The sequence below is a fragment of the Podarcis tiliguerta genome (genome assembly GCF_965153285.1).
Source record: "Podarcis tiliguerta genome assembly, chromosome: 9".
Lineage (NCBI taxonomy): Eukaryota > Metazoa > Chordata > Lepidosauria > Squamata > Lacertidae > Podarcis > Podarcis tiliguerta.
Genome location: NC_139542.1, coordinates 32026283 through 32049352, shown reverse-complemented (window position 1 = coordinate 32049352; position 23070 = coordinate 32026283). Strand labels below are relative to the sequence as shown.

The following is a 23070-nucleotide window of genomic DNA, read 5'->3' as shown; positions in this document are numbered from 1 at the left end:
TGTCATGTGGATCTCAATGGACATGAAGCCTTGGCTCTGGAGCTTCTCTCTCAGTCCCCAGATGGAGGCCCAAGTGGAGATGCCATTCCTTGCTTGACAGCTTAGCTAGATGATTCTATCACCAGACCACCAGGCCTGAATTCCCCCCTGGGGCCAGGTGCCATTCTTAAGGGAAGAAAGCTAAACATGTGGGAGAAGATCAAAGGGAGTGGACATGCTTTATTATTCTTGTTTCACTAAACATCCATTCAGCTTCTGGTATAAAAAAGGCAAGATAAAAATTGGTAAGGCTATCCATAGGCAGAGGGGTGTTTTCTGTGTGCGAGTGTGTGCTACTCAAGACAACCTTTGTGATTGTATAGCTCCTTCAATAATCTGTCAAAAGCTGCCATCACTGGGTAAAGAAGAGCTGTTCATTTCTGTATCTCATCTTGGATTGATGTATGTGCCACTTCCCTCCCCCCCCCCCTCCTTCAGCTCAGGATAACATTTGCCCTTTCATGTTCTCAGTTTAAGCCACTGGGAATTGAGAGAATTTCAAAGGATAATTATACCAATCTGCATATAAAAGGCTGGATGTCCTACAGAGGCTTCAGTCGAAAAGCAAACTCTTCCCAAAGATGAAAATGAGAAATGAGAAGTAAATCCCAAAACTAAAGATTCAATAAAGTTAATGCATTTTTCATCTGATGGGGTGAATGTGGGTTTGTAAAATGACTGGGAGATTTGCTAAGCCACTGCCTTGAGTCAGTCTTCTGACATAAAAAGGGAGCTGTAATGGGGCCCCCAAACTCAATCTCTCCCTTGGTTTGCGCTAGTTTATTGACCTTCAGGGCATGCTGGAAGGCATACTTGTTAGCATTAGATGAGAATGAGAATGGAGGGGTTCTGTTAGAGATCCTAAATGGGATACCCACCCCCACCCCATTGAGATATTGTTAGGTCTCCTGAAGGGAGGCTAAAGAGTAATGTGATCAAGCTTGAGTTATTTAAGAATTGCTAGTACACATCCATACTAGGGAGCGCACATTCTTGTGATTTAAGTCTTGTTGATAATTTTAATAAATAATACATTTTAAACTTGCATTTACTATATCTATGCTATCAGAAGTACAGGAACACCCCACATTTTATAGTAGCAGCTGCAAAATGGCATTCCAGCATATTGGATTAGGAGACAGGCAACCTATCGTATGACTTGAGAACCTCATTTTCACCTCTAGGTTTGATCTAGGGCCCCAACCTTGCTTTTGGCTTTATTTTTTTATTTATTTAAAAGCACTTAATATTTCAAAAACCCCTAAGTGTTTTTAGTCTGGTCAATATCATCTAGCGTTAGCAAATATTTTCTTTCCATTTCATGTAAAATAAGCAGGCTTTGTTTTACATGAACTGAGCTGCTGGGCTATTACATTCCATGATTTAAGTCACAGGCTTGGACGGGCTTTGGGCTTGTGTGATCTGCTGTGTGTGTGTTTGCTGCTAAAACCTCAAGATCCACCAATCAGAGCATGGTACAATAGAAGCAAGCTTACGATTAAAGAATTCTCCATCCATGAGTTTGCTACAAGTCCTAGTAGAACTAACCTGACCTCAACGTCCTTCTGTACAAAAATCTCCTCCTTGTTACCAGCAAGAATCCTTCATTTCAGCAGTATAATTTAGGGACAGTGGAAATCATTTCCCCCAAGTCAACTATTGTTAAACAATTAAGAATATGAAATCCTTGACAATCTATAACAATTCTACCAACTACCGTAATCCGATCTGCCTTCTGTTCTCACCTGCTTTCAGATCACCTGCTGAGATCCTCCTTTGTGTGGAGGGTTTCCTGCTTGGCAGGGGGTTGGACTCGATGGCCCTTGTGGTCTCTTCCAACTCTATGATTCTATGTGTGCTGCTTCTTCCAGAAGTAGGGTGGATGCTAGTAAAGGGCCTTTTCAATTTTGGAATTTCCTCCCCAAAGAGACCTGCCTAGAACTAATATTGTTCTTTTCAGTACCAGGCAAAACCTGGTGACCTTACATTTACAATTCTAACATGTGGTATAGTCTTGCTTTTATTCTGCTGAGTACATTACACTATACTTTATTGTGTTTTAATTGTGGAATGCCCTAGAATGTAGATATAGGTACCTAAATGTTTTAAATATCTTCATCTGAGAGTCCTGCCCCATTATAAAGGGCTTCAATTTCTATGAGCAGAACAAAATATTAATATAGCAGAAAATAGTAAGTTCTCTTTCTCCTCTTTAATAAGAATATGGAAAAGATGCTGAAGCTAATTACACTGGCATTGTTTTCAGTGTGGTTGGAGACAAGAATAGGCAGATCTATAGATGTGAATTTTAGCTTTGCATAGTACGCTACACACCACTCATGCAAAAGTCAAGTGTTTCTATAACCACCTACATCTTTCCATACGGCATCCAAGCAACCAAGCAGCAGTATCACACCTCAAAGACACATTGCCACAAAGCAAAAGCATTTAAGGAGGGTGCAGAGCAGGGTCAAGAAGGCGTGCAGCCTGGGGAGAATCATATGGGCTGAATAGAGGTCTGGCAGACCTGAAAGTCCCTACTCTTGCTAGAAAGCCTGGTCTGTGAATGCAACAGAATAAAGTGGGAATGAAGAGGTAGGATTTTGAGGTATCAGAATGACAGGTAGAACTTCAGATTGCAAGTACCCTAGTATGACATGCATTTCTTTCTTTTTGGAAAAAAACAATTTCCCCTTAGCAGTAGAAAACTAGTGCAGTTGGGGCTGGACAGGTCTAGAAGTTTCCCCACCTTGCAAATGTGCTAGTGTTTTAGTTTTACTCTCAATGATCCCTCCCCCTTATTGGTAATGATCATTCAAAACAGCTATTTCACATTTTTATAGAATTTGAAAGTTTCGGATTGCTCTTGAACCTCTGTTCTGAAATGTGTTGATGAGCTGTAATAGATGTTGACTGTCATTTCTGAGAGCTATTTTTTGCATTCTTTTTGGGAGGAGCCTCTGAGCCTGTTTTGCAGTTGGTTTAGTCCTTGTACAACTCCAGCAGAAGACATCTGTCCGTGATCATGCAAAGGAGAAAGGGCATTAACTCTGTCTCTTTTGATGTCTGTTGGTTCTGTCTAATTGTGGAGTGATTTTATTATGACCCGAGACCTGGGTCTCTTTCTGGCACTGAGCGGAATCTAGCACAGGGGGCATCCAATATTAATTAAGCCTTTGGGGTAGATTACCATCTGAAGCCATTAACCTTTAAACAAGCTTTAAAATGCAAAGTTGAGAAAAATCAAAACCAAGCAAAATAATCCAGTGCTCAGAAAATGTTTATGATGGTTCTGTTCCTCATGGGAGGCACAGAATTGTTTAGTCTGACCATCAGAAAAGCAGGCTTTGCAAATGAAATATGTTTATATGTCACAAACCTTGTATATTCCAGGAACTATATAACTGAAGGCTGTTAGCACAAACGTGATGCAGCACATGGTGATCCCAGTCTCCAACATGAAAATGTGCCTGCCTGTGCCAGCTCTTAATTACTAGCTCATTAACACTCAGGTGTCAATTGCTGGTGGCAAAGGCAATACCCAAATGGCATGGTTGCTGTCATGCACAATGTAATTAAATTGACCTCAGCGAAAGGAGCCCAGCAGTTCCCTGATACTATTTGGACACTGGTTTCAGGCACTATTCACAATAGTGTAATTTGGTGAATCACAAAGTGTAATGAGGGAATGACTCTGGAGAGCAGAAAATTGTACTTGCATATGTAATAATGACTTTAAGGACAATTAAAGGAATATAATCACTGCTGTGTTTTGTTCCAAGCTAGTAAGTGCAGTAACTAGTTGATTTTGCATTGTTGATTTAAAGCTCTCGATGCTATTGGGGAGTGACTTTTTAAAGTCATTTTAAACCCTCAGGATTAACATTAAATGTTTTAACACTAATTGAAAAAGTCTTTAGTGGTTCCACTATAGGCCCTGGCTTCTAGTGGGTTATCATGAAGCACTTTTATTTGCCCATCACCTCCTAATTGATAGTTGTGGTGTGTGTTTTTTCAGACTATGTGCACTGCACTTATTGAGGATGACTTTTTAAAATAAAAAATGCATTATTGCACACATGCACATCGCTGAGAAACGTTTTCAATTGAAACACAGTTTACATCCGTCTTCTTTGGCAGGCTGGAAACTGATTCCAGTTACATTCCAGCTAGATCTATGGAGAAGCTGCCTTGTGATTTGTGTCCTATGGAGCAGGCAATAACTGACCACCTGGATGAGCCTGATTTAATTCCCAAAAGCTTATGGGTGGGGCAAACCCAGGTGGAAACTGGAGTTAATTCCTGATTCCTTAATCAGGCTGGGCCTTGGCATTATATACAAAGGATGTAGAACTGGCCAAGAAGGAGAAGGATCTTTCACTGTAGCTGTAGCTCTGAGCAGGCAGGGGTGAAGCAAGCACACTATTCTATCCAATGGCTCTGTTAGGGTTGGACAGAAGTCCAGGGCCTTGCAATGCAAGGGTGCCAAATGACTATCAGAGGAGGCAACAGCAGAAGCTCATTGGGCAAATAATGTGACATTGCCATCGGAATCAGAAAATGGTGCACCAGGGTTGATGTCAATGACTGCTACATATCTTCCTTAAACATTTAGGCAGGTTTGTGCACTACATTTATTGTGCAGCTCCTCTGGCAGGGAAGAGGCAGAGGCTGGACACGGCACCTCCCGGCTCAGCTGGCCGTTTCATGCCACGGTGGCCACAGCAGATGGAGGCTCCAGGCACTTTGGCACGGCATGGAGGAGGCGGGCAAGGGCGGCGAGCTGATGCTGCATCCAGCCTCCACCTCTTCTCTGGTGCCCTCCAGAACATGGCGCCCTGTGCCACTAGCCTCTATGGGTAAGATGCTCCTGACTACACAGCAAAATGCTGCCGCTGCATGCCAGAGGCACCACGGGTAAAGGAAGGTGTTTGGCATGGCTGGATCCTCAACAGAGGGCTTTGCTGAGGAGTGCAGCCTCCTAAATAGCTGTTTCTTGAAAAAAGGGACTATGGACAAAAAGAGTCTGATACTCATTTCACATCACTACCTGGGAATCTGTGGGAGGGAAGCAACCAGGTGGCAGCAGCAGAGCAGCCAGGGTGGGACATGATGGGGCAGCAGAGGGTAGAGAGGATGCCCAAAGAGCACCTTGCCCACTTTCACTCCAACCCAGACAGCTACTTACTCCCCGAGTTAATTTCCCTTTGACTTCATGTGGATGTTTGGGCAACAGGCCCCTCCTTGATCATGCCATGATAGCACTGCATTTACACTAGTGTTTATTACCAGGTTGATATTGCTACTAGTGTTGTGGTGATTGTTTGATGACAAAATGAAAGGGGGGCAGTGAAGTGCCCCCTGAGTGGGGCATACAAATATACCTTGTTGTTGTTGGTTTTTTTATGTGTTTACAGCTGGACTTGGTTACTTCTGTTCGTTGCCTTTTCAGGGTCACTTTTTCCCTTTCACCATGTGGCACTAACCCACTTAGGCAGATTCTAGTCCTTTCGAGATATTATTTAAATGTGGTCATGTGGTGCAGGGCAGGTATGCTGGTCTCTCCCCCCCCCCCCACCGCCCAGCTTTGAGCATGCTTACAAGCAGTGCTTTTTTCTTTAAAAATGTTGAGGGGTACTCTCATTTTCCTACTCATATTGAAATACTGCCCCTCAATGAGGCCAAATTTAGATTCACAAAATGTTTAAGTGTATGCGTACCCCTGCGTCATCCCAGAAAAAAGGACTGCTTGCAAGCCTCTCCCTGGGAACTTCCTTCTTCACTGATCTGAGTGGAAAATCCTGCTCCTACAGGAATTCTGTGTATGGTTTGAACCCCCAAAATAATCTGGTTTGGGAGCATGGACTATAAGACATGCTTGGGTTTTTACACATTACATTCAACAGGTGTACAATCTGTGTACCTGTGTACACAAGTAGTTGAGCTGTACACTTATACATTTATTCACATGTACTTGGAAGCCCTAAAAGGCACTCCCAATCATGCTTTGACAGTGGAATGAAGCCTGCTGCACCAGCTGTTCAAGCAAGCTCCCAAGGGAAAAGCAGAAAACATCTTTCTACTCTACCACCTATCAGCTCTGCCCACCTGTTAAATTTGGGCTACAAGGCTGTGACTGGATAAGGATCTGACCTACAGAGCCAAAAAGGTTCTCTTTCCCTGCCATACAATCATTTAAAATCTGGTTCTGCATGCTTCTATTTCTCTCACCTAAGAAAAGAATTCCTCTCTACCGGGTGCAGCATGGCTTGTAGTACCAGAGTGAATACAAGCAGAAAAAATTATTATCCTTGAAAAAAGTGCAACCCATCTCATAAAGTGTTTCTGAGCTGGAAAATAAATAAAAGAGCCTTTGTTTTCCTTGTGAATGATGTAAACAGATTTGCTGACAAGTTTATGCAAAGGGAGAAGTCATTTCCAGAGGCATTACAAAAATCTAATGAATAGATGAAAGCATTTTCTTGATTATGTATTTATTAAATATTGAGAAATCTGGGGGGGAATGATCTAAAAGAGGGAAGGCAGGGAACAAAAGGAGAGCACTCCCTTGAAGAGTGACAAGCAGTCACACAGAGATGGTTTCCACTGAAGTGCTAACAGCTCCTGCAGGTGGGAATGAGCATGCTGAAAGGTACCCAGCCTAAAAACAGGAGGAAATCAACACCTTTTGGTTTTTCCCTGGAGAAAAACTGCTTAGGTTAGCTTCAATAAACAGTGCTAAGCGAGAGAAGCAGAGATGAGAAGAGAGGAGGGGTCAACACACACACACAAATCAAAGTTAGGATATTATGAAGATGGGAATCTTGTGGGGATTTTTTTTCATTTCTACAAGAATGTACAAATGAGCCCTTTCTCTACCCATCTCCAGGGCTGGCATAGTCCCCACTCCCACCCCTTATGGGAGCATTTGGATCCTATGTACTCACAGCAACTTCTGCAATGCCTGCAAAACACCCACCTTTTTGCCCTCTCCAACATCAGAGCCTGACACAGCTTTATCGCTGAGGTCTGCAGATTTAGACCTCCCTAAGAACAGACCTCTTTCTACACCTTCAAAGAGGGAGATCTGAAGAATCTTGTGTCCCTGGGATGCCCTCCTGAAGACCACCAGCTTGCAGCCTAATGTATGTTTTTAACAGATGTATGTTGGGGGGAAAGGGACAAATTATATAGCAATTTTGCTGCCATCTTTTAAGGTATATTATTTGTTTGTTTATTTACCTGCTTGTCTACTTACTTAGTTGCTTGGATGGTTATCGAAATCTGTATTGCTTCCTGGCCAGATTCCCTGAAGCAGCTTACAACAAGTCACAAAAGACAATCTCGTTGAAATGTTACAATTTGAAAACTGAAATGGAAGGCCTCATTTTGGAAAGATTCTTTTGCAGAAGGACGTGATAAAGTAAACCACTAAATGAGAGCTTCTCCCAAGATTGTGCTGGTTTTATTGGATGTATTTAAAATGATACAAGGACTGCAGAGAATGTGTGATTGGTTGATTCACTTATAATGACAAGGACTGAGAAAAAGGCAAGGACTAAATGGAAAAGGGAAGGAGCTCTCTATTGATGATTGACTGAGGGTAATGTGGGGCCCCGGGTGGCGCTGTGGTCTAAACCACTGAGCCTCTTGGGCTTGCCAATCAGAAGGTCAGTAGTTCGAATCCCCACAATGGAGTGAGCTCCTGTTGCTCTATCACAGCTCCTGCCATCCTAGCAGTGCAAGTAAATAAATGCGGCGGGAAGATAAATGGTGTTTCCGTGTATTCTGGTTTCTTTCATGGTGTTCTGTTGCACCAGAAGCGGTTCTGTTGCACCATGACCCGGAAAGCCGTCTGTGGACAAACCTCGGCCTGAAAGCTAGATGAGCACCACAACCCCATAGTTGCCTTTGACTGGACTTAACCGCCCAGGGGTCCTTTACCTTTACTTAACCTTTTATTGTGGTGCACCATGCATGAAGGCTAGAACTTGATTAACAAATAATGGAAATTTATTTCTAAAGTTTTGGAATAGACAATTTAGTTAAAATAGATCATGTTATATGAAATTATATTGGCATTGCTTGGAGATATATTCTTAATGGGAAATGTGAAAATAATATATTTATTTATTTATTTTAAAATGGTGTTTTTTTTTTGGGGGGGGGAATCACTCATGGATAGAAACTGGGGAGCAGAAAAAGAAAGAACAGGTAGAAAAATAAAAATTAAATGCTGAACACCCAACAGCTACAAAACAAAAGCAAACAAAATCTCATCTGCCTTTAATGTCCACACTTTCAAAACTGTATATAGCAGTTTAAAGTTCTAAGAGGCCCACTTTATGGTCATTGCTGTTTTGTCCTCTAGTGGAATATTTTATTGCTTTGCTTTTACTGACTCAGTATCTGTCCATGCTGTTCTAAAAGGTGAAAGTAACTGGAGCTGCATCTGCAATATGGCCTGGAATTATTATTCTCCATGGAAGAGCAATTCCCAATAAGTGGGTCATAAAACAATAATGCTTAAGTATTTTTAAAGAAATATTTCTGTTCCCAAGATTGCATTAGAATTTTGGTCCATGCTACACTCCTCTATTCCAAGCCTCCCCTATCACCTCAAGGTTGCGATTTTATAAATGCTTACATGATGTGAGCTAATCCCACCAAACTCAATAGCATTTACTTTTGAGAAGACATGCATAGGCTTGCACTGTTACTACAATTTTCTAACTAATCTATTTGCAATTATCTTTTAGAATGTCTGGACAATTGTCTTTCAGAATAACCTATCAGGATGATAGTTGGGTATCTTCTCTTGCATTCTCAATTTTATGCAACTGTTTCAAACTCCACAGATTGTTTGGTAGGGTAACTTTTTTTTTTTTTTTACAATGTTTTCATTGCTGATAAGCAAAAGCCTACACATGGCAGCTAATAGTACCTAGGGAAGTAAACAAAACCCGAACAAATGGTTAACTTCGCTTGTTACTATACAGTTTAGTGCTACATTTGTTTCCACACAGTGCGCTACTATATGGCACCATACAGTTCCTTGGCCAATTTATCACTATGCCTATATAATGCATGGATTTTAGATTGTCTTCTAATGCAGTTCAGGCACAAATAATGGAAACCATTAGAGCAGCTAGATCAGTGATGGTGAACTGGTAGCTTTCAATATGGTGCTGAACTGCAACTTCCATCATCCCTGAACACTGGGCTTGCTGGATGAGGCCAGTGGGGGTTGGAGTCTAAAGCCACATTCCCCATCCCTGAGCTAGGGTGGAAGAATACTGGTGCTTTGCTTTCCTGATTTCACAAGCTTTAGTTAGCAGCAGCTGAGTGAAGGATGTATGGAGATAATCATAGGTAGGTATCTGTGGAACTGAAATCTTTTTGAATTCCTGGCCTAAGAAACTGATCATTGCACAACAAACATGGAGAAAGGTAGATTTGTCATAGTGCTATCTGGACTAGCTTTACTAGTCTGGTTGTCTAAACAATCATGCATCTCTGTGGCAAGGCAACTTTGTATAATTACCCAACTCAGTTGAATCTTCAGTTTCTAACCCATTGGTAGAAACCTTGGCCTCAGTCTCAAGCCTTGTCCAAAATGTATATTTCAAACTTGCAAATTGTGCTGTCTAGATTGGCTCTGGGCAGATGACTCTTGCTCAGAACTTCACTGAGGCAATCCAAATGCATTTCTTGTGCATATCATGACCCTGTTAACCCAATGGATTGATAACTTGGACTTAATCTGCAGTCTGAATCCATATTTTGTCTCAGCCTTCATGGCCGGAATCCTGACAACACCATCATCATCATGTCTCTTATCCATCAGCCATTAGCAGAACAAAACCAGCCACAAGGCTTTTCTCGAACTTGTTCTCGACTCTTACTGTTCCCAGGTGGAAAAGCATAGTTTAGCTTTGTCTAAGGAAAAAATGATCTTCAGTCACACACACACACACACACACACACACACACACACACTGTTTTAATCATTTCAGGGAAGGTGAATGAATCTGAATAAAATATGATTGTGGGAATTGCACACTGAACTTGTGTGTTTTTGAGTTTACATATTTTAACAGCACACAGTGCACACGGTATGTTAAATATGCTCTAAGCTCTGAGAAGAATTAGTTAGCAAGTCCCTTTCACATAACTTAAACATTCCTGGGGAGAAGCTTGGGAGCTGCATAAGGTGAGCACCCGCAGAGAGACAGACAATCATTTCTTCTCCTCTGCACATCAACAGACACTTGCCCATTAACACTCACAGTGAGAACAATCCAATCTTAATAAAAAGTTAAAACTGTGCAATCAATCACACCAAGAAATAAAGCTAAAGGTGATGTGACCACAATACATTCAGCTCTATGCTAATTTAAAAGCCTGTGTTCTACTTTAGGCTGCAAGCCTATGCCATTTACCTTGGAGTAATTCCCTTGAAATTCAATAGGACTTCAATAGGACTGGATTATGTTGTGAAGAAACCAACAAACAGTACTGTCAAGTCTCAAGAAGCTGTTCGAAGTGGATTAATGCTGGCATAATGAAGTGCTATCTTTATTCCTGGCAACAGCACTTCCACAATGACATGGAGATTTTTATTTAAAAATACTACTTTAGACAATCTGCAAACTCAGGCAGATGTGTTTCTATTGTCCCAAATTATTGAATTTTGAAAATAGTTCCTCTGACCCCGGATGCTAAAAAAATTCCCTGGTGCTTTCTCTCTGAAATATTGGTAACTCATCCCTGCAACGTCAACACATACATAGAACTGTGCAACTGTCTGTATACCACAGTTCAAACATTTTGTTCTTTCACTGCAAACCTTAGGGATGCTTCAAACCTAACAGATTTCCTGCACAGATGTTACTTATGTGTAATAAGAAAAATATGCATACATATGTCTTTTCTGATATACATTATATATGCAGCCAAACAGAGAAATATACAAACATCACACATACTCTTTGCTAATACTCTAAACACTCAAAAGGAAGATCTGTGCAGGGAATAATCTGTTACTCATTATAATGCATAGCCACCTCCATAGGCCTAACATGCTTCTTCCTACACAGATGTACTTTCCAGTTAGTAAATTGGTCATGTGTGAAGTAGCCCCTAGGGTCAGGACAGAGATTAATCTAGGGGAGGAAATATTAATATAGAACCAAATAAATATAGAACCAAATAAATGTAATATGGCTTCTACATGTGCATGTCCCACTACCCCTCAATTTCCCAGGTGCAGCTCCCTGTGGGTCCAGGGACCCCTCGAGAGCAGCTCTGGCATAGCATCAGGAGCTGAAGCCAGAAGCAAAAATAAGCAATGTATTGAGAGCACTCAGGAGAACAGGCATTGATAGATAGATAGTGTCTATGTGATGCAGGTGAACATTATAAGCAGCCTGAAATTCCTGTGGCCCATGGTTTTGATGTATCTTGAGACTGTTTCTACCTACATGCAGGAACATACAAAAACTTCTAATTTCTGGTAATAAAGAAAAACATAACAGAAACACCCATTATCTGCCGCCCCCCACCCATATACATATACACCATGCACTCTGGTTATCTGTAGGACCACAGTGAGCTTGCTGGGGGGAAATGATTGTGTGCACAGCCGTCATTGCTAGGCATTTGTTCACTGTGATTCAGAATGCTTAGGACAGAGATTAGGAACCTGGGTCCCTCCAGATGTTGAACTAGAGCTCCCATCATCCTTGACCATTAGCCATACTGGCTGTGGCTAATGGAAATTGGAGTCCTAAAACATCTGAACAGTCACCAGTTCCCCACCCCTGGTTTAGGATAAAAACTCTGGCTAAATTGAAACAATGGAACATGATTTCTTACAATTGATATTTTACAGAGAGCTCGGTTCTATTTCACCTCAGTAACCTAGATCCTAAAAAAACAAACATCATCTAAATAAAGAATTCCATTGTTGACGAGATTACACTAGATTAACTGCTTGTTTTCAGTAGACCTTTGACCTAGTAAGCCAGAAATGACAATATAACAATATAACTATCCCATGGACAAATGCATTGTCCCTGCTCATACTTATTCTTAAAAGTGTATATCATTTCTACCTTTGAAGTCGTTGAAGAGAACTGTACACAGAGACCATTGATTTATATGCCCATAAGACTGTGATGGCCAAACTTGGCCCTCCAGATTTTTTTGGGACTACAATTCCCATCATCCCTAGCTAACAGGACCAGTGGTCAGGGATGATGGGAATTGTAGTCCGAAAACAGCTGGAGGGCCAGTTTGGCCATCACTGCCATAAGAGGACACACAGTTTCATGGACTTTATTAACAAACTCAAATGCTAAAACAATTTCAATTTGAGAAAGCTGTCAAAATATACTTGTGCATGTGGCACAGAAGAGCATGTACAAAGACACAGATAATTAAGGCCAGCCCAATACATTTGGGCAGATGCTGTGAACAACAAAATGAAGCCAGCTTCTGCCAGGGAAGAAGGGGTGCGTGAAGATCTGCATCAGGAACAAGGAGATAATAAAGATCTGGGTTGGGAACAAGGGTGGGGGGAGACCAGCAGTGACTCCTATTCACCCAAAGGCTGCTGTACAACAAGGGTGTAGGAAGGGGGTTGTGGGAGGTGCAGGGGGTGCAGGTCATTCCGGGTGTCATCCCTGAGGGGGTGACAAAATGGCACACCATAAGGGGGGGGGCACGTACCGCGGGGCCTGGCCTGCAGTGTGCCCGAGCCACACGTCTCTCCTGGGAGTGACGCAGTGGCTCAGCCCCCACACTGTTAAAAACGGCAGTGTGGGGCTTGCGTACGGCAGGTAGACTCTGTGGGCAGCTCACTGCAGCGCCCCCATGGGCAGCTTGCCCCGCCCCCATGTCTGGATCACCCTGCTCCTGTGAGTGCCGGAGCAGCTAGCTACGTCCCTGCTGTACAGATGGCATTGCAGGAGAGAGCTGCTGAGGAAGTGGCAGATTTGGTACGTAAGGAGCATCCCACAGTTGTTGCTGCCACCATGGAACAGCATCCCTTGGAGACCGGATGTGCTGCCTTTGTGGATCCTGCCACCTGAGGTGGCTGTCTCACCTGCTGGTAATCAGCAATGGACTGTGTGTGTGAGGAAGACAGTATTTATGTGCACACTTCCATTTATACCAGAGGCATATTAGCAGACACGTGGGGTGCAGGATAAGATGGGAGAGCTCTTGAAAAGATTTTCCATCCCTGGTTATATGAAGTCTTATTGGAATACTGGACAGATTACACCATTTTTATACTCCATTTAATCCACAACTCCCAGATACATTTGGTCCACCCCTGAAGTTTATTATTAATTTCAGGATTGTGAACACAACCCATTAGAAGCTGCTGTTGACCAAGGCACATCAAACTTAATGGGAATCACACCTTTTGTTGGGATGTAACAGTATTTCATTTCACTGAGGCTCACATGTAAAGCCTACAACCAGGACTTCGCTGTTCCTTTCAAGAATGGTATCTATGTGTGCATGTTGCTTTCACAAGAGTCCTGCAGGTACATGAATCTGTGTGTGCAACAGGTCACTTGGATATGAATTGATGGATCAAGGTGCTTGGCCAGTAGCGGCCTTCAGGAAACTTTGCAAATTTTCCATAGTGTGTTAGAAGACCACCTGCCACAATGGTGTTGCTTTACCTCCACAGTTGGGATGCAATATGCCTATAAATAGCAAGAAACACATGTGGCGGAGAGTTTTACTACACTCAGGTCCCGAATGCAGGTTTTCTAAAACCATCTGGTTGGTCACTGTGAGAATAGTATGCTGGATAAATTTGTCTTTGACCTGATGCGGCAGAGCCCTTATGTTCATGGAATAATGACAAGGGCCAGTTAAATCAGATCATTGGTGCTTCCAGCCCATTGCTGTCCAAACTGAATGGCAGCATTTTTATAGGGTTTCATACAGGCATATTTCCTGTTGCCAGGGTATGAACCTGGAAACTTCTGTATGCAAAGCCTGTGCTCTGCCACCGAGCTAAGATCCTTCCCTATATATGCTGTGTGTGTGTGTGTGTGTGTGTGTGTGTGTGTGTGTGTGAACCATGAGTGAGGCAGTCCTAAATAAGAAAAAGAATGTGTAGATGGGCGATAACTAAAATAAATAAATTAAATTAAAGCTTGACTGTGCTTAGCAAGAAGCATATTGAAGTGTGTTCAATTGTATTTAGGCTGCAATCCAAACTCCCTGCAACCCCTGACCTTGTGCCTTTTTGGAGAGATGGATCCACAGCTGCTTCTGAAGTCTCATGGGTATGATTACCATCTTTCTTCTGGCAAAATACAGGGCGGGACATCTTTTTTTCTTCTAGTGCTGAGGTGGTTTCAAAGCAATCCATTAAGATCTATTGCAGCCTAATAGGATGGCTCCTCTGGAATTTGTCACACACGCATGCACACATGCGCAGATAAACATGAATTTGTAAATCTGTCTGTGCTCGACTACCCAGAGCTTAAAGACATGACCTTTCACACACGTTTTCAAACACATGCATTTGGAGAGGATCCTTAACTGGGCAGAGAAAGAGACCTGAAATACAGGACAAAACTGTATCACTATAGGACACAGCATTTTACATTGAAATATGGGACTACCCTGTATTATACAAGACATGTGGCAACTCTACTTATGGGAGCCGCAATGGAATGTGTGAGGCAGGACCATCGGGTCCAGACTGGGCCCAATGTCAGTTTGCAAAGCTGTGAGACCGGCTTGGGAGTCAGCAGGTCCTCAGCCAGCTCAGTCCCTTCCCTGCCCCAGAATGCCCTATTTGGGGCCTCTTCACTGGTTTCCACTGGTGGGGGTGCTGCCTGCCCACAGATCTGGAAGCCAACTTGCTTCTGCTCAACCCAATCCTGGCATAAGTGGTGGTGATGGTGGTTGGATTGTTCTCAATTAACTGAGGTTGCAGTTGCAGCTTAAGCTACATAACATAAAAGGGCTAAATCTTGTTTTCCACCTATTTGTTGGACATTTGAACTATTTGTTGGACATTAAAACCATGATATTAAACGAAGTTAAAAAAATTGCAAAGAAAGTATAGTTTGGAAAATGTTGCAATGAGAACTTTTGCTACTGACTTAACATTACGGTGAATGACCACAGATCCGTGTTAACAGCAGAGGCTTTGAAAGCTAAAGGTCCAAGGGTCTTTACCTGGCATCACAAGTAGGGCTTGGAAAGGATGAAAGCCTAGAGAGCCACTGCAAGTCAGTGTAGACAACACTGAGCTAAATGGACTAATGATCTGATTCATTATAAGGCAGCTTTCCAGGGTTCCTAACATGTCAGGCTGCATCTGTTTACAATCTCGGTGACATAACCAAAAGCAATTATAATTTAATTGTGTTGGCAGGCTCAAGGCAACCTACTCAGGCTTTAAACCTGGACCTGCTCAATTTTTCACAGCTGAAATCTCCTCACATTGCACTGGAGGCTTCTGTGAAATTTCTGGCAAGGTGCAGGAGAATCTTGCCGGACAATCAGATCAGATCAAATGCAGATCCTATCAGGGGCTTGCTGTTGAAAGGAGGAAGCTGAGGTTCTGTGCCATATGCAGCTCTGTGAATCTGGGGCTGAAATACTAAATGCCATTTTACATACTTCATCAATATTGGAAAACTTAAACATCGTTCAGAAACTCAAGGAATTGTTTAAATTGTTTATTTTTACTCTAGGGCAAGATCCTCAAAGTAAAAAGAGAACAAAATAAAATATATTGGCTTTTAAAACCACCCTTCTGTTATGGGATTTGGGGCCCATTCATGTAATTTTGATGAAAAATCCAAACCACACACACACACACACACACACACACACACCTTGATATGCTATCTAATAAGTGGATGCAAACTATTCTAAAAGTAGCTGCATGTTGTCATTCCAATATCCCCCTCCAGGCTGCATTGTTGTCTACCATGCCAGAGAAACTGACATCCTGTAGTTCCTTCAAAGAGTCCACAACATACTTTTCTCTTGTACTTGGGTGGTTTCCCATCAGGCAGCTTACAAGTCTTAAACCTGCTTAGCTTCAGCTGCAGAACTGCATTTGTACCACGTCAGATATTCTATACCTGTGCAGGCATTTGGCATGCAGAAAGCTAGACGGATCCGTTCTCTTTAAGCAGATGTTTGGTTTTAGTTGTGTTGGATAAGTCCTTTAGGATCATACCTGAAACTTCTATATCTTTCACAGCAACTTCTCATACTGTATTGGAAGCTGCTGTGAATGTTTCCCCAAGAGCCTTGGGATGAGTGAAAGTGCAGAGAATTAGGAGTTTTGAAAGAAAATCAAATTTCACATTTGATGGTTCACAAGGAAATCAGAAAGAAAAAATCCCAGTTGCCTTTATGCCTACAGCAAAAGTGCATCAAGTCAACAAACTTAGTATTTAAGCTATTTGAATATTTTACACTCTTGTCTATGCAATAGCTACAGCAGAGGGGGCCAGCATGATGCTGTGCTAGTGAAATTGGACTACGACTTCCTTCTAACCCAACCTGTGCGGCCAATGGTCAAGAATTATTAGAGCTGAAATCCCATAGATCTGGAAGTCACCTCATTGGCTGCTGCTGAGCAGGAGGAATATGCTTAATTTCTCCAGCAGGTCAAATTTCTCTAAAATTGTTTCTTCAAAATGAAGGGGTTTTCCCACATCAGTCCATGTGGTGAATTGTTTCACTTGCATAATGTGCTATTGGTTTTTAAAAACATATGTTGGGTTGCCACCAGGCCACAAATACCAGAAAACACTCTGCTAGGGACACATACCAGAAGACACCTTGTAGTAGCAAAACGTAATCACTGACAGTAGTAGATCAGGCTACCCCACAACCAGATGCCCTCCAGTCGCTGTTGGACTACAAGACTTATCTTCCATGAATGACCCTTGGTCATGCTGGCTTGAGCTGATGGGAGTCCTAGGCCAAAACATCTGTAGGCAACCAGGTTGGGGAAGGAAGTTGTCCTTGAACCATTCCCCTTTGTAGTAGTTAGCATCTTCTGTTTAGGCATCTAAAAGCCCAGCTTGATCATGTTTCCATGCACAAGTCTCCCACTGACCTCAGTTGCATTGAGCATATACAGAAACAAGAGGATAAGGAAAGGCGAAAGCATGAAATGAATTGATGCATGCCTATGTCTTCTACTCATAATCCATTATAGAGAGAGAGGGAATAAATGCACTAGAAAAGACAGATGAAATAACAGCATTATGAATACTTTCCCCAAAAAAGTTGCGGGCAAAATGTGAGGGAGATTTTCAGTAAATAAAAACACCTTTAATAGTCTATAAAAAAGAAAAAGAAAAAGTGATATTTTTTTTCTCCACAGGACTAGAAACAACCCTAATTTACAGTATACACCTCTGTATAGAGAGGCTATAAAAATAAAGCAAAACCAGTTCCAGGAGGGGCAGTCCATTTCTTGCCTTAAAACCACGCTCAAGTTGACAGATTTCTTCAAATGAGATATTCTTCACACATTTCATTATTCCCCCCTCCCCACCATAAAACTTAACAAGGCATATAGGTGACCAGAACTCCCATTACCTAAAGCTAAAGAAGAATTTACGGCTGTGTTTGCTCAAATTAATAGTTAATTTGTGTGCTTTCTTCTTCTTCTGTGATTCATATATAATACACATTGTTAAATGGATCCCAAGAAATCCCTGTCAATATATAAATAATTTAGAAATATGCACTAAAAGTATTTAGCAGGAATATTTTGTTTCGTTTCGTTACGAGTTTGGAAACTAACATTGCTTATAAGTCAACAACTTTTGTACACACAGTTCCCATTCACACAATGGGAATACGGCAGAAAATAATTGGCGGAATAAATTCTTGTAGCTACTACTGGTGTCAGTCTGCTCTGCAACAATTTGCAGCTATTGGGACTCTGATGCACTTACACACCTGGAAGTACAAAGATATGCTTGCAAACAGTTACCCCCGCCACAGAAGTGAATGAGGACGTCTCCCTGCAGGGAAGCTTCATGTGTGCATTGCTGTATACACAGACTCAATAATAATAATAATAATAATAATAATAAGTGTAATAGTATTTTCACTCCCCCCACCCTTACTTATACCGAGTCATATATACCCTGTGAACAGAATTCATTGTCAGCAAGGAAGCAATTTTATGGTCCTAGGGTATGAACCAAAAGCTTCCAAAATAAAAAGAGTGGATTCTTATCCTTCATTCAAAAGGGCACTGCATCCATTACCTCCAACTGAAACACAAGACATGCTTTTATGGTTGTTGTTTTCCTGAACATTTGACAGGTAGTCATCAGAGAGAAAGAAAAAGACAGTAGCATTACGACAGAAAGAACCAACGAAAAACCTCACTATATTTGACCTTTCTTTTTTCAATGGTACTTGTAATCAGAGGCCATGAAAGTAAAGGAAGCCTTTACTTTGTAGCATTTTGAATTTTTGACAATTTATTCTTTTTCTGATAAAAATATCCTTTCTGAGACGCTTCAAACCATCCAAACTACAAAACGATAACACAGGCAGGACTAACCTGCTTACCACTGAAGCTGGTTCTGACTATTCCTAACTTCAAATCGCTTTTATGTTAAAGAGAAATTAATCAAATTAATGGCTTGGCAACATGTATGACTTTGTGGTTGGTCTTTCTTTGAAAACCACTGCAAGTCAGCATGAAAAGATGTATTTGTGCAAAACAAGGTTAAAGGATGATATATGTTGTCAGCTATGAGTCTGGTGGCGCATGTGTGTGGGGGGAGATTGCCTTAAAATAGTTATCTTCACTTAACATCATATCTTACATTGCAAAATGTACAGACACCCAGTGTACTCTTTAACAACATATACATGTGAGTTTATAGAGCCTTTATAAAAAGTTTTTTGATTCCAAATTAAAAACCATAGAAATAGAATCAAAATAATGGAGGTTGATATATATACTTCGATAGTACATAGTCAGTGCTCATTTTCATAATTATTGACAGCTGTATCTTTGGCATTGAAAATTCAGTACAACTTTCAGAAAAAAAATGTTGTTGCTTACAGCTTTTTTTTTTTTTTAACAAGGACAAACAGGATTGACCAAAGTACAAAAATTTGGGAAGTATTATTAAAGATTTATTTTATTTTTAGGCAAGGATAATTTAAGGACCCTGAATTACCTTCTCGCTTTAGTGTATGGTGCGGATTGTATGAATTCATTTAAAAATCAACTAAATGGTACCACGTTTCCCGGAAAATTATATGTAATATAATATATATATTTTATATTTATTTAGAAGCTTTGAAATAGTACAGTAAACACTTTGCAACACGGTGTATAAACTACAGAATGTCTTTGATATTTTGTGGGTCTGCAGATTAACAACATTTCCATGACCCACAGGTGAAAAGAACATGATTCACAATTTCTTTTGTAAAGTTGGAATAGTCTGGGGGACACTTGATCACACAAAAATAATATAAAACAGTCAAGTTTAAAACAGTGATATTGCATTTATAATGCACGTTTCCTTTTTTAAAATCTGTACGATTGGCTTCTTGTGGCGAATATAAACATCTAAAGGGCTCAGTGACATTTTGGAGAGAGAAAGAGAAACAGAGAGCGATATAGTGCTGTAAACAGGCACACACTGATCAGGGAGGCAAAGTCAGTTGCCCCTTGAAGTTTCTACAGTTCCATACATTTCAACTCATTTCTCAGGCCTGCTGAGAGCAATTAGGTCCTATTATTGGCCAAGATGTCTCCAACAGCACAGTAAATCTTCAGTTTTACACAGAATCGGATGGCCAAGATAATGACGTTGAAAAGTTGATGCTTTTGTTGGTCGACTTTTGTGCAAATCATGCTGCTTCAGGTAAGTCCCGTAGAATTGACTAGCATATCCTTTTCCGTGCTGTGGGGGGAAAGAAAGAAACTTCTGAGAAAACAAAGAATAATTCTGTGGCATGTTAACACATAGCTGGTGCTCTATATTAAACAGAAGAAACAGCAGTGGGCAGAGTTCAGTACTCCATAGGTAGCAGTGATAACTGGGCTTTAATGTTCTCTTTCAGTAGTTTTCCATTTTGATAGGCAAATAGTAAAGTTGTTACAACAAAGTGGATGTGGTTTAGCAAAGCTACAGTGTTTTAAAGTCCCATTTGTAAAACTGAAGATATTTGAGCATGTGCTTTCTTCCCCACTGAAATCAACAGGTCATGCAGCATAAATCTAGGTAAATTCTGTCCAATTTCCATGGGGGTTTGCTCCCAAGTATATTGAAGCATCACAAATTTCTTGATCTGTATCAGATCATGCTGAATTTTAGATTTAGCAGAGGAGAATTACTGTGATTTTACATTACTGAAACCCAACTGCTTGTTATGACTTCTCTGGTAGCCCTGGTTATAGCTACCTATGTAGAATTGTAACCTAGACTGAAGAACATGGACAATCTATACAATGTATTGTTCCAATCACAATCTATTTCTGCATGATAGTTCTACTATTTCTAGAGCAGCTTGCCTCATCAATCTATCATATTCAGAGCTGGTAGTGCCAAAATTGCACACCAGACAGACAAGGGGAGAGTGGCCTGGTTCACATATAATGCTCTTGTTTATCCCAAGATTGCATTATTGTATTCCAGATCCTCTTGTTTCATGCCTTTATAGCTTGATTACATGTCTGGGATGGGGTGGTCTAGCATACTATGGTTAAGGATGTGTACTGGGTTTGCACAAAACACCAAGAAATAGTTAAAGCAAACTACGGTCTGTATGCCAGCAACAAACCATGGCTTTATACTGTGGTTTGTTCACAGTAAAGAAACCCTAGGTAAGTTGCTGGACAATCAAACAAACCATAGTTTAAAGAAACAAAGCTTAGCATTATGTGCAAACCAGGCTAGAGAAAGCTTTTACAGTGGTATCTCTGGTTCCGAACTTAATTCGTTCCAGAGGTCTGTTCTTAAGCCGAAATTGCTCATAATATGAGGCACGCTTTCGCTAATGGTGCTTCCCACTGCTGGCGCGCTGCTGGCGCATGACTTCCGCTCGCATCCTGGGGCAAAGTTTGCAACTGGGAGCATCTACTTCCAGGTTAGAGGAGCTCGTAACCCGCAAGCGTTTGCAAGAAGGACCGTACGTAATGCGAGGTTCCACTGTACATCAACCACATTCACCTTGAAGACACTAAAAAAAATTTCAATGAAAACACCAATTCAAGAGATATCAGGTATAGGATATCAGGTATAGGAACCTACACTGGAACCAGGACTGGCTGGCTAACCAATAGCAGTTCTCTAGATTTACGAGTCAAACTTTTCCAAGAACTGCTATCTTAGGTACTTGGAGTCACCTGAGATTGATAGTGGGATACTATAACTTCAGAGCCAGTGAGCCAATGTCTCTCCTAAACCTACAATCGTTGGTTTAGGAAATGACTGCTGGAATCCAAGTGAAATGGCCAGTAGGATTATACGGGAATGCAAATGAAACAAATGGACTTGAGGAACAAACTCCACTTGTTGTAGGCTCTGTGGTACTCTATTTTTCGATAAATAATCTGGTAGGCCATGACAAGGATTCAGTAATGCTTTTTGTACATTTTGGATGATGAAGAAGCGCACTTTCACTTCAATATAGCATTATAAAAGTAGCACTTTGAAACCAATTTGCTTTCTCCTTTCTCCTATTTGCTAAAGCTAAAGATCCCACAACAATCTTAAACTGGTTTTCCCTTCCTTTTCTAACTGAACCATTATCGTAGTCACCAACAGATATATGTATTTTCTGGGACTGACAGAAAACGAAAATATGTTGCACTAATCCCACCATTCAAATCCAGGCATTTACTGTCATGCTGAAAATTGACCTTCTTTTTTGTAGGTGAAAAGGGCCAGCGCATTAGCAGACGGGTATCCAAATCTGCCAGCTATGCTGGCTGTGTATTGTTAGCACCAGACATCAGCTATTTTGACTGTAATTGGGAGCAAAGGTAACAAACAATTTGTAGCGGCATTCAGAAAAGACACCAAATCAAATTCTCATCTGAGTCGCATGCCTGCAGCTAAGATGAGAAAGAAACTTGCTCTCTTGAAGTGTTCTTTTTGAAAATATTACACTTGTGTCAATACACGGTTTGCCATCAAACTATCAAAGGCCACATGGAAGAATCATCATTAACATGTTTTATGGGGTGAAATTTAACCTCCAAGGTTTCAGTGTCTTCAGATTATAAGGTGTGGGTTAAAAAAAACCCAGCTTCATTATGAGGGAAGGAAATACAAAGAAAACCCTAAAACTGCTTTAATGAAACATTGCTACATGGCAATAAGTTATAACTTTTTTCAGAAATATTGTTGAACACTCTAGTTTGTTTTAAACCTAAATTGCTTTGAACCCTAACTTGTTTCAAACACATTTTGATATTGTGTTTTAATTGTTGTAACCCACCCTGGGACCTTGGGGTGAAAGGCAGGTAATAAATTGTAATAATAATAATAATAATACAAATATGATCCTATCAATAATTTTAAAAGAAACTATGGCAAAATTATACAAAACACACTAAAAGGTTGGAATAATATTTAGTCCTAAGAATATGCAGCTTTAGTATCTATTATGTTTATACTTGTTTATTTATTTTACCTATGTCTTTATTTGCATTTTACTTTTATGTAGCCTGTTATTATTTTTTACTGAAGGGCAGTATAAAAAAATACATATCTGCATATTTTTATTTATTAAAAATAAACAACAAATTTACATACATCCTTTCCCCCGAAAGGCTTACAATATATTTTGATGTTATCCTATTGTAAACTAACAATAAACACAATCCAAATAAAAACTAAAATAAACAACGAAAAGCAGGAAACTCTTAAACCTATATAGGATGCTCTATCAATGTTTATCACTTGATAAACTTGATACTTTATGGACTGCAGGTGAAAGAATGAAACTCTTCCACTGAAAAGCAATAGGATG

At 40.8% G+C, this 23070-nt stretch overlaps 1 protein-coding gene across 8 annotated transcripts in view; it reads right to left on the bottom strand.

The window, feature by feature from the left end:
- Positions 1–17357: 17357 nt before the first annotated feature.
- PCDH10 (protocadherin 10) overlaps positions 17358–23070 on the bottom strand; it is a 55360-nt gene continuing 49647 nt past the window's right edge. For all 8 annotated transcript variants that reach the window (XM_083457160.1, XM_083457161.1, XM_083457162.1 and 5 more), the window contains one exon: positions 17358–19994. Coding sequence is in view for 4 of the 8 variants with exons in the window: in XM_083457161.1 (XP_083313287.1) it covers positions 19952–19994 (43 nt within the window). In the remaining 4 variants the exon portion in view is untranslated. The remainder of the gene's footprint in view (positions 19995–23070) is intronic.